Below are 12,096 nucleotides of genomic sequence, written 5' to 3'. Positions count from 1 at the left end.
TAATTAATCTTGATGGTTGTACAGTCATCTCAAATAAAACTGTAAAGGACCTCGGCGTTACTCTGGACCCTGATCTCTTTTGACGAACATATCAAGACTGCTTCAAGGACAGCTTTTTTCCATCTACGTCACATTGCAAAAATCAGAAACTTCCTGTCCAAAAATGATGCAGAAAAATGTATCCATGCTTTTGTCACTTCTAGATTAGACTACTGCAATGCTCTACTTTCTTTACTACCCGGATAAAGCACTAAATAAACTTTAGTTAGTGCTAAACACGGCTGCTAGAATCTTGACTAGAACCCCCAAAATGTATCATATTACTTCAGTGTTAGCCTCTTCCTGTTAAGGCAAGGGCTGATTTCAAGGATTTACTGATAACCTACAAAGCATTACATGGGCTTGCTCCTACCTATCTTTCCGATTTGGCCCTGCCGTACATACGTACATGTATGCTACGGTCACAAGACGCAGGCCTCCTAATTGTCCCTAGAATTTCTAAGCAAACAGCTGGAGGCAGGGCTTTCTCCTATAGAGCTCAATTTTTATGGAATAGTCTGCCTATCCATGTGAGAGACGCAGACGGTCTCGACCTTTAAGTCTTTATTGAAGACTCATCTCTTCAGTAGGTCCTATGATTGAATGTAGTCTGGCCCAGGGGTGTGAAGGTGAACGGAAAGGCACTGGAGCGACGAACCACCCTTGCCATCTCTGCCTGGCCGGTTCCACACTCTCCACTGGGATTCTCTGCCTCTAACCCTATTACGGGGGCTGAGACACTGGCTTACTAGTGCTCTTCCATGCCGTCCCTAGGAGGGGTGTGTCACTTGAGTGGGTTGAGTCTCTGACATGATCTTCCTGTCCGGGTTGGTGCCCCCTTCGGGTTTGTGCCGTGGTAGAGATTTTTGTGGGTTATTCTCGGCCTTGTCTCAGGATGGTAAGTTGGTAGTTGAAGATATCCCTCTAGTGGTGTGGGGGCTGTGCTTTGGCAATGTGGGTGGGGTTATATCCTGCCTGGTTGGCCCTGTCTGAGGGTGTCATCGGATGGGGCCACAGTGTCTCCTGACCCCTCCTGTTTCAGCCTCCAGTAATTATGCTGAAATGGTTTGTCGGGGGACTAGGGTCAGTCTGTTATATCTGGAGTATCTCTCCTGTCTTATCCGGTGTCCTGTGTGAATTTAAGTATGCTCCCTCTAATTCTCTCTCTCTCTCTCTCGCTTTCTCTTCTCTCTGAGGACCTGAGCCCTAGGACCATGCCTCAGGACTACCTGGCATGATGACTCCTTGCTGTCCCCAGTCCACCTGGTCGTGCTGCTGCTCCAGTTTCAACTGTTCTGCCTGCGGCTATGGAACCCTGACCTGTTCACTGGATGTGCTACCTTGTCCTGGACCTACTGTTTTTTAGTTTCTCTCTCTCTCTACCACACCTGCTGTCTCTAACTCTGAATGGTCGGCTATGAAAAGCCAACTGACATTTACTTCTGAGGTGCTGACCTGTTGCACCCTTTACAACTACTGTGATTATTATTATTTGACCCTGCTGGTCATCTATGAACGTTTGAACATCTTGGCCATGTACTGTTATAATCTCCACCCGGCACATCCAGAAGAGGACTGGCCACCCCTCAGAGCCTGGTTCCTCTCTAGGTTTCTTCCTAGGTTTTGCCTTTCTAGGGAGTTTTTCATAGCCACCGTGCTTCTACATCTGCATTGCTTGCTGTTTGGGGTTTTAGGCTGGTTTTCTGTATAGCACTTTGTGACATTGGCTGATGTAAAAGGGGCTTTATAAATACATTTGATTGATTGATACAAGCAAAAAATATACACACATACACAATACCCATTACACAATACACAATGTATACAGCAGATATACTATTGAAGCACACACGAGTGCATGCACATAAGCTCACACACATAATTGGACACACACAATCACACAATTAAAGCTCAGGCTGTGTGCCATAAGACTTAGGGCTGAATTCAGTCAAACCTACCATGGAAATGTTTCTGCCATGTCTTGCAGTATAAAATCACTGCTCTTCCACATGTACTCGGAAAACCATAAGCGGTGACGTGTGAACAAAATCAACTGTTTTTTCTTATTTTTACAGTAACGACAGATGTGCATTCTTATCCTCAGAGAACCTCAGCTTCATCCTCTGGGGTTACATTAGATGATAACCGTTTTAGGATTTTTCTGACAACAGGAAAAGAAATGTATATACTGTACACTGAACAAAAGTATAAACACAACATGTAAAGTGTTGGTCCCATGTTTCATGAGCTGAAATAAAAGATGCCAGAAATGTTCCACATGCACAAAAAGCTTATTTCTCTCAAATTTGTTTCCATCGCTGTTAGTGAGCATTTCTCCTTTGACAAGAGAATCCATCCACCTGACAGGTGTGGCATATCAAGAAGCTGATTAAACAGCATGATCATTATACAGATGCATTTTGTGCTGGGGACAATAAAAGGCCTCTCTAAAATGTGCAGTTTTGTCACACAACACAATGCCACAGATGTCAAACATTTTGAGGGAGCATGCAATTGGCATGCTGACTGCAGGAATGTCCACCAGAGCTGTTGCCAGAGAATCTTATGTTAATTTCTCTAACATAAGCCGCCTCCAACATTGTTTTAGAGAATTTGGCAGGATGTCCATCCTTCCTCACAATTGCAGACCATGTAACCACGGCAGCCCGGGACCTCCAGACCCGGCTTCTTCACCTGTGGGATTGTCTGAGACCAGCCACCCGGACAGCTTATGAAACTGATGAGTATTTTTGTCTGTATCTGTAATAAAGACCTTTTGTGGAGAAAAACTCATTCTGATTGGCTGGGCCTGGCTCCCAGTGGGTGGACCTGGCTCCCAAGTGGGTTGACCTATGCCCTCCCAGGCCCACCCATGGCTGTGCCCCTGCCCAGTCATGAAATCCGTAGATTAAGGCCTAGTGAATTTATTTCAATTGACTGATTTTGTTATATGAACTGTAGCTCAGTAAAATCATTTAAATTGTTGCATGTTGCATTTTATATTTTTGTTCAGTATATTTATATGCTACAGCATAAATACTGCTTTCAAATTCGATTGGATTGAGCCCTAAAACAGGTTTAGGGTCCATGTTGAATGTCTCCTTCTTGTTGCACATAGCAATATGCACAGTACAATGCAAATAGGCTTAAAGTCATTTCCTCTACTGTATTTAACAACTATACCTTTAATGTGAGTTTTTTTCAGCAGTTTCTGTATTGTTGGCCCTACCTCATGATTTGATTATTTTAGCTTGCCTAATTAGGTCCCCTTCAATCTGTGTTTGAAAATAAATGAATTACCAATTTACTGTTGCCAGAATGAACCCAACTGAATCCAAATGACATTATCTCTTTTCAGGGTTGTTGGGACCATCTGCATTCTAGCCCTGGTGTGGTTTCTGTTTCAGTAGCCAATCTTCCTTGTGTAACCATCCACTGGGCAAAAACTGGTTGAATCAACGTTGTTTCCACGTCATTTGAACCCCATTGAATCAATGTGGAAAACAAATTGGATTTTCAAAAAGTCATCAAAAAGTAAGGACATTTCTTTTTTTACCCAACTTTTAACCTAAATCCAATGAAATTGGGATTTTTTTGGTTGAATTCACATTGAATTCAACATCTCACGGCACAATACGCCTCTCCCCTATTTGACCTAGATATTTTATGTGTATGTATTGATATGTAGGCTATGTGTGCTGTTTTTAAATGTACAGTATGTAGTTCTGTCCTTGAGCTGTTCTTGTTTATTAATATTCTGTATTATGTCATATTTTATGTCCTGTGTGGACCCCAGGAAAAGTAGCTGCTGCTTTCGCAAGAGCTAATGGGAATCCTAATAAAATACCAAATACCAATTCACGTTAGCTGACAACTCAACCAAATGTAAATCAAAACTAAATGTTGAACTGACATCTGTACCCAGTGGGCAGATAGAGACGTGACACTTACATATTTACAGCCAGTAACCTACGTCATAGAAGGTTTCAAAGAACAGATAAAGCAACACCTCACGGCACAACGCCTCTCCCCTATTTGACCTAGATAGTTTGTGTGTATGTATTGATATGTAGGCTACGTGTACCTTTAAAAAAAAGTTCTGTCCTTGAGCTGTTCTTGTCTATTAATGTTCTGTATTATTTCATGTTTCATGTTGTGTGTGGATCCTAGGAAGAGTAGCTGCTGCTTTTGCAACATCTAATGGGGACCTTAATAAAATACCAAAAATACCAAATACCACTTGAGTTCATGTTCTGAGCTACTGCAGCATGATGCTGCATTCCTTCTGCATGCCAAGTCCCAACGTCTTCTTCATGCTGCGGCATCATACTACAATCTATCGCATTCTTCTCAATGTAATGTCACTCTCATTTGGCAAATAAAGACTGCTTGCATAATACTGTACCACATGCCAGACCTGCATTCAAATAGTATCTGTTTTCTTTCAAATCCTTTGAACGTTTGATTGTGCCTGGATTGGGGGTAAGTTTACCCTTTTGGGACTATCTCATTAGTTCCATTACGCCAGAAAAGCTCAATCGCGCACAGTTAAAGTAATTGAAAGAAAATAATATTTTAACCTGGGTCTGCCACATAAATGACTCTGAAATGAAAAGAATAATCAGTGATATTGTAGGCTCTCTTTTATTTCACAGGAGGTCGTTATCTTATATACAGAGGCATGTGTTTGCAAAGTACAAAAAAATATTTAAACGGAAAGTACTAAAATGTATTTATAAATAATATTTACTGCAATGTGGGCTTTACTGAGGCACTGCATTGTGGTTGAGCAGTGAGAAATGTAAAGCCATTATCTACTGACTGCTGAGAAGATGCCTGTTGTAGGCTACTGCATTTATGACAGTGTATAAGAATGAAAAAAAAAACTTTCTGTTCATCTTGGATGTTTTTATGATGAAGCAGCTCTTGTTATGATGAAAACAGTACATTTATGACAGAGATGTGTCGAGTTTACTTTTCACCATGATGTTTTTGTGTAAAAATGTTTCCCCCCCCCAACAACAAATAGGACCGCACCCGAGTTTTAAACATTTTCCCCAATATTCCCGATACAAAGCATGCAATCAGAAATCTCTTTATAAAAGTCCCCGGTAGACATCGAAAAATAGCAGTGTGATCCCAGTCATTCACCTATGGCATCTAATGGGGCAACGATGTGGGTAGAGATCCATTTAGAAACAGGACAGGGGTACTGTATATACCAGGCACACACTGGATCTATTGCTACAGAAAACAGCCCTTCAACACACCTGCAACCATAACATGAAAATATACAGTATATCATATTAAAGTTGAGCGGTGTCTTTTTTATTATTATTCTAGTCGAATAGAAACTATATGTGCCGGTATCAGTCCTACAGTGGAGAGTAATCTATGGGTAACCAAGAGAAGCTGAATGGTCTGGAGAGATCAAGCAACAACAAAAAATCCTGTACAAACTTTTACACTTTTATCTGAAAAATAATTCACTTAAAAGTAGCAAATTACTGCTAAACACAGTTTCTGCAAAAAACTGTAGAGAAATTATAGCTGTTCAGCCTTGAGCGTGATTTGTCTATATGACGCATTCAAAACATGCAAAACAAATACTTAAAATAATAAATAAATAGGACGATTATCCACCCGTCTAATAGTGAATAGGATCTCTGATGCTCATAAAATATGCAGCCATTTGGGCAGTCCTAAAGAAGATATGGAGAAAAAAAACATCTGTCAATCTTAACCATGAGATGTAGGTTTGATTGTCACATACTGATCTTGGTTACTGAATTGCTTCTTAGCTTTGTGTAACTAAGACCAGATCGTTATGAATGAAAAATTAACTAATATGCAGTGACCGTCTGGATATTTCTACATGTAAACCCAAGAGCAAAAAACAGTTCAAATACAGCATTCTTTTAATGTGAAAAGTTATTACCTGCCCGTTTGTCTTGTTACAGTGTGGAAGTATTCCCTTTCACGGTAAGCGACTCCAATTCAGAAGAGGCCATGTTTTTTTTCTTACTCTAAAAATATCAAAAATAGTAATAATTGTACTGCTATGAAAGACTGGCAACATCAACAAAGTTATACTTTACTACGAAAAATTGTATCCCTTTGTTTTTTCTCCCACATCTCACAGTTATAAAACTGTTGATCATAAGGAATCACACCAATAATAGTAAGACCTTTAATGAACTCATACGGTCAGGCATACTTTGTAAATACTGATAAACTGTATTTATTTTAGTCTAATAAATGATTATTACATCAGTGATATAATTGTTGTGACCCTGCAGAGGTTATTCATGCATATTAACTGTGAAGCAAACTTGACATGAGCAGGGTCAATGGTCATCTAGGATTTACACACGCCCCTTTGTGTACTCCCACAAAGCATGTTCACCAAAAATAAACAAATAATTTGCCTTTTCTCTATGAAAACCCCTAGCAGTTTCTCTGCACAACCACATGTACTAAACCAGGGTAATTTGAGCTATTTTACATTCGGTAAACAACAACAACAACAACAACAAAAAAATGTAAAAGAGAAAAAAAGCATTTCCTAGTCGCTGTTACAGAAATGTCTCGCGGTCTCTGTCGGGGGCAGGGCAATGTTCACTTAGGTCATTGTTCCTGGACTGTTCGAGAATTAAAACTTGGAAAAGTTCGCTAGTCGCCCGTGTGACGCTGTCGTAAGACGGCGGAGAGGAGGTGGAGGACAGGGTCTCCATCAGCTCCATCTCAGGCCCCCCGTAGTTCTCCTTGATCATGGAGGCTATGAGGCCCTCTTTCTCCGGGGCGGTGGCCCTCCTGTCCATGGAGCTTTGCGTCAGATTGATCTGCATTGATCTGTACATGAAGGAGGCTTGCTTCATCTGCCTCCGCAACAGGTGCCGGCGGTAGCACCTCTGGATGACAGTGGCCGACATGTCCTCCTGTTTGCGCCTCAGCGTGGTGGTGATGGGCTCGTAGGAGATCTTGGATGGGTTGGCCATCATGAACTTCTCCTCCATTTGCTGCTTAAGAGCGTCCATCTCGCCCGACTCGCCCAACACACGCTTGGTGAAGGCAAACAGAATGTCCAGGCAGTGGATCTTGTCTCCACTGACCATGGGCAGGTCCATGGAGATCAGCTTGATCTTGTTAGGCTTGCCAATGCGCAGTGGCTCCGACAGTGTGTCGGCAAAGTCTGACAGCTTGGCGTACTCGATGAACTGCGTGGCCTCTGGGTCGAACTTCTCCCACACCTCATAGAACATCTCAAAGTCGTCCTCGCTCAGCGGCTCGGTGCTCTCCTCGGTGGCCACGCTGAAGTTCTCCAGGATGATGGCGATGTACATGTTGACCACGATGAGGAAGGAGATGATGATGTAGGTGACAAAGAAGGTGATGCCCACTGAGGGGTTGCCACAGTTGCCCCGGGCGTTGGTGCCTGTGTGGACGAGGTTGGGGTTGCACTCTTCCGGAGAGTTGTTGAGGATGGGGCTGAGCAGGCCGTCCCAGCCCGCTGACGTGGTGATCTGGAATAGGCAGATCATACTGTTGCCGAACGTCTCGAAGTTGAACATGTCGTCGATGCCCGCCTGCTTCTTGACATAGGCAAAGTTGGCCATGCCAAAGATGGCGTATATGAACATGACCAGAAAGAGCAGGAGGCCGATGTTGAACAGGGCAGGAAGGGACATCATTAAGGCAAAGAGTAAGGTCCTTATTCCTTTGGCTCCACGGATGAGTCGAAGTACTCGTCCGATCCTGGCCAATCGAATGACTCGGAACAGTGTCGGCGACACAAAGTACTTCTCTATGATGTCAGCGAGAACGATACCTGGAAGATAGGGGGAAAAACATGAGATCTCTGTACTTCTAATTAGACCATCATCAACAGTAAGGCTAGCTCTTTCCCACACTACGCACGCAATATCTTATGGAATTCGGTTGACTATTGGTAACCAGGAGTAAATTAGACTGAAGGACAGAGTCTCCCTGCTATCACTATTAAGCTTCCTTCTCCTTCATGTAAATTCTAGCTTCCCATTCACCAATGAGCTCATTGATTAAGGCTTCCACTATTACTGGGTCTGCCTGCCTTCAAATGACATTCAAGTTGCCTCCAATCCCTCTCACCTCCACGACCACTTTAGCATCTGTCCCTGATTCGTGACCCTCCTCTCCCATGGACCAGGAAGGTCGCACCTGAGTTATTGATTGTGGAGGGGGGTTGGGAGTCACCCTTTGGAGCCATACATTAAGCCCCCAGGCCCCCACCAACCACCAACCACAACCCTCTGATGCAGCACTTCAATCATGCCCAAATCACCCCCACTGACAACCCTGATTGCTGCAATTACCTTCACCTCAACAGAGGCATCCTTGCCCACGCATGTAATTTAGCATGGGGACGGCTACTTAGATTCAACCTATATGCATGCAGAACATACATGTGCCCCTGGTTCAGCAGATAATAGCCCCACTTACTATCAGTGACTTGATTGACATGATAGATAGCCTTGCCAAATGGATACAAAATCTTGGATGCCAGAGGTGATGGCCAAGGTATATTGCAAAACACAATTAAGGTTCTGAAATGTGTTCTTCAGGTATGACTTATTGTTTAGAACTAAACCGCAATCTTATCCAGAGCAACTTACAGTAGTGAGTGCATACATCTTTCCTACTGGTCCCATGTTGGAACAATCAAGGTTCCCTCTAAGCTGCACGCGTGTGCGGACAGTAGCCCTGAGACTACCGAGTAGCTCCCCCGGGACTGCCTCGCAAAAATATCAGCCCACCGAGAGAAGCACGAGATTGAATTTCACTCAGCTTTCTAGAGCAGTGTTCACCAACTGGTCGATTGCGAGAGCTGCTGTTTTTATGAGTGAGTTCATGTTTAAGTTCTTACTCAGCACTGTCAACACTTTGTATCCAACACTTTTATAAACCATAAAATGCACTTTCCTCCTATTTCCACTCAGAGCTACAACAAGCACTGCAGCAGTAATGAATTAGTAGGAAAGTGTATCTATAGGCTTGTGTTGTTGTTATTATTACCGTTTGGGTCTTTTTTAATATCGAGGAACATTTCACTTTCTCTGTTCATCGGAGTAATAACATTCATTTGTGCATGAGGCAGAAATAATGCGGTGCGACTCGAGTTTTGCCATCAGCTCGAAGACGGTGTCCCTTATTGGTCAGTGTCAGTGGAGGAAAGGGAAAGGAGGGATGTTGAGAGACGGACCCTCAGTCTGCTGCTCTCTCCCTCCACTGAGACTGACCATCAGCCCAGTAAAAGAAAAAGAAAATGATTTAAAGGTATGCTCACTTAGCTGTGATTTACAAGTAATACATCAATGGATCTATACTGGCGTGATTTTGAAATATAACTTTAAAAAATGGCCTGAACAACAATGCATTGGCAGGGCATTTCAAGCAAAGCCAATGTGCTGTGATAATGTATTGGGCCTATAGCTTACTGCACAAACATCATTGCTACAGTACTGTTTTTAATTGGTTAATGTTGCATAGGCTTACGTTTTTTAAGTCATGTTAATAAAAAATCCGAATGGTAGATCTTGGCATGCATTTTGACTCAAACAGATCTTGACTCACTTAACTTGGCAATTGTGATCGAATCAATGCAACAGTAGCCACGCTCAATGCAACATACCGAAACAAAACAAACTATGCAATAGATTTTGTTGTAGGCAGAAAGCATCGGAGTAGGATTTTATTGCATTGACATGTACTACTCAGCCTGTACTCTACCGAGACCGGTGCGGTATAAACAATCAGAGCTACAGTAGGCCTATATGCAAATAGACAATTGCCATACACGGATCTGTGCAATTTACTTTGAACTGGACTGTGTTCACAGCATGAGCGGTTGTGAGTAGATGCGCTTGTTTTGAGATAAAAGCGAGACCAGCATGTAGCCACTTGAGCACATTTTGTTCATATCCTTTGCTACTTAGTGAGTTATTAGCTCAGTTATAGATCATTTGTAGTCAGCAATAGGGGAGTGATTGCTTCCTACAAGAGCAGAAAACATGTACATTTCTCTTTGAAAAGATAGACAGGTAAAGAGTTATTTTTTGTGTTGTATTTTGAGACAGGCTTGAATAAGCTAAGTAGCCAATAGCCAGAGGGAAGCATCATTTGTCTGATTCTCTGTAATAATGGTATGGTAAAATGTATGCATTTTATTTTGTAAAGTGATTTATTGCATTAAACAACACAACAACATTTTCAGTCACCTCCTTGTCTGAAGGATGAGTGGATAAACAGGTTAATGTCAAGCCCTGCATGTTTTTTTCTCAAAGGTCTCATGGAATGTAGGCCCACATTGAACACCACACATTGGCTGCTACAGTAGACAGACTAGCTATTTCCATGTTAAAAGGTTATGTGATGCTTTTTCTCCATTGTTTTTTTATGGTAAGCCACTCTGGTAGGCCTCCATTATGATCAAATAGCCACAGTAGTCTACATGGCCACTGTTAAAACTGTAACTTAAAGCGGGTACAGCCTCAGTGTTCACAGTAAACGCACGCTGGAAGTTGCACAGAATTTTCACAATGTTCAAGTTTGCACTCACCAGGCCTAAAATTTGCTCAGTGATAAAAAAATGAGAGGGAACATTGCCCATAACCCTAGCATTGCAAGCGCCAGGCACTACCAACTGTGCTACATGGGAAATCTGTCAATATAATATTTCTTGTTAAATTTGAAGGTCCCAAGCTAAATGTCATTATCTGTGTATGGGCCAGCTAGTGACTTGGAATGCCTTGCTTATAGGTAAACAACAAAGGTCATGAGATCAACTGTATCACCCAAGGATGTTGAGCTGCCACAGCGGCATTAGACGAGAACTGCAGTGCCTTCGGAAAGTATTCAGACCCCTTGACTTTTTCCACATTTTGTTACGTAACAGCCTTCTTCTAAAATCGATTAAAAATTACAAAAAATCCTCATCAATCTACACACAATACCCCATAATGACGAAGCAAAAACAGGTTTTTAGACATTTTAGCTAACAAAATTAAATATAAAAACAAAAATATCTTATTTACATCAGTATTCAGACCCTTTGCTATGAGAATCGAAATTGAGCTCAGGTTCATCCTGTTTCCACTGATCATCCTTGAGATGTTTCTACAACTTCATTGGAGTCCACCTGTGATAAATTCAATTGACTGGACATGATTTAGAAAGGCACATACCTGTCTATATAAGGTCTCACAGTTGACAGTGCACGTCAGAGCAAAAACCAAGCCATAAGGTCGAAGGAATATTTCGTAGAGCTCAGAGACAGGATTGTGTCGAGGCACAGATCTGGGAAAGGGTACCAAAACATTTCTGCAACATTGAAGGTCCCCAAGAACACAGTGGCCTGCATCATTCTTAAATGGAAGAAGTTTGGAACCACCAAGACCCTTCCTAGAGCTGGCTGCCCGGCCAAACTGAGCAATCAGGGGAGAAGGGCCTTGGTCAGGCAGGTGACCGAGTACCCGATGGTCACTCTGACAGAGCTCTAGAGTTCTGTGGAGATGGAAAAACCTTCCAGAAGGACGACCATCTCTGTATCACTCCACCAATCATGCCTTTATGGTAGAGTGGCCAGGCGGAAGCCACTCCTCAGTAAAAGGAGCATGTCAGCCCACTTGGAATTTGCAAAAAAGGCACCTAAAAGACTCTCAAGCCATGAGAAACAAGATTCTCTGGTCAAATGAAACTAAGATTGAACTCTTTAGCCTGAATGCCAAGCATCACATCTGTAGGAAACCTGGCACCATCCCTACCGTGAGGCATGGTGGTGGCAGCATCATGCTGTGTGGATGTTTTTCAGCGGCAGGGACTGGGAGACTAGTCAGGAGGGAGGCAAAGATGTACGGAGCAAAGTACAGGGAGATCCTTGATGAAAACCTGCTCCCGAGTGCTCAGGACCTCAGACTGGGGTGACGGTTCACCTTCCAACAGGAAAACGACACTAAGCATAAAGCCAAGACAAAGCAGGAGTGGGTTCGGGACAAGTCTCTGAATGTCCTTGAGTAGCCCAGC

General features: G+C 42.7%; 1 protein-coding gene across 2 annotated transcripts in view; it reads right to left on the bottom strand.

Moving 5' to 3' along the window:
- Positions 1–4,667: 4,667 nt before the first annotated feature.
- LOC106579582 (sodium channel protein type 3 subunit alpha) overlaps positions 4,668–12,096 on the bottom strand; it is a 190,486-nt gene continuing 183,057 nt past the window's right edge. For both annotated transcript variants that reach the window (XM_082965985.1, XM_082965984.1), the window contains one exon: positions 4,668–7,867. In XM_082965985.1, coding sequence (XP_082822111.1) covers positions 6,615–7,867 — 1,253 coding nt within the window. In that variant the 3' untranslated portion in view covers positions 4,668–6,614. The remainder of the gene's footprint in view (positions 7,868–12,096) is intronic.

Source organism: Salmo salar, chromosome 19 (genome assembly GCF_965601325.2).
Source record: "Salmo salar chromosome 19, fSalSal1, whole genome shotgun sequence".
NCBI classification, from domain to species: Eukaryota; Metazoa; Chordata; class Actinopteri; order Salmoniformes; family Salmonidae; genus Salmo; species Salmo salar.
Note: the sequence above shows the minus strand (reverse complement) of the source record. Positions and strands in the feature narration are given on the sequence as shown.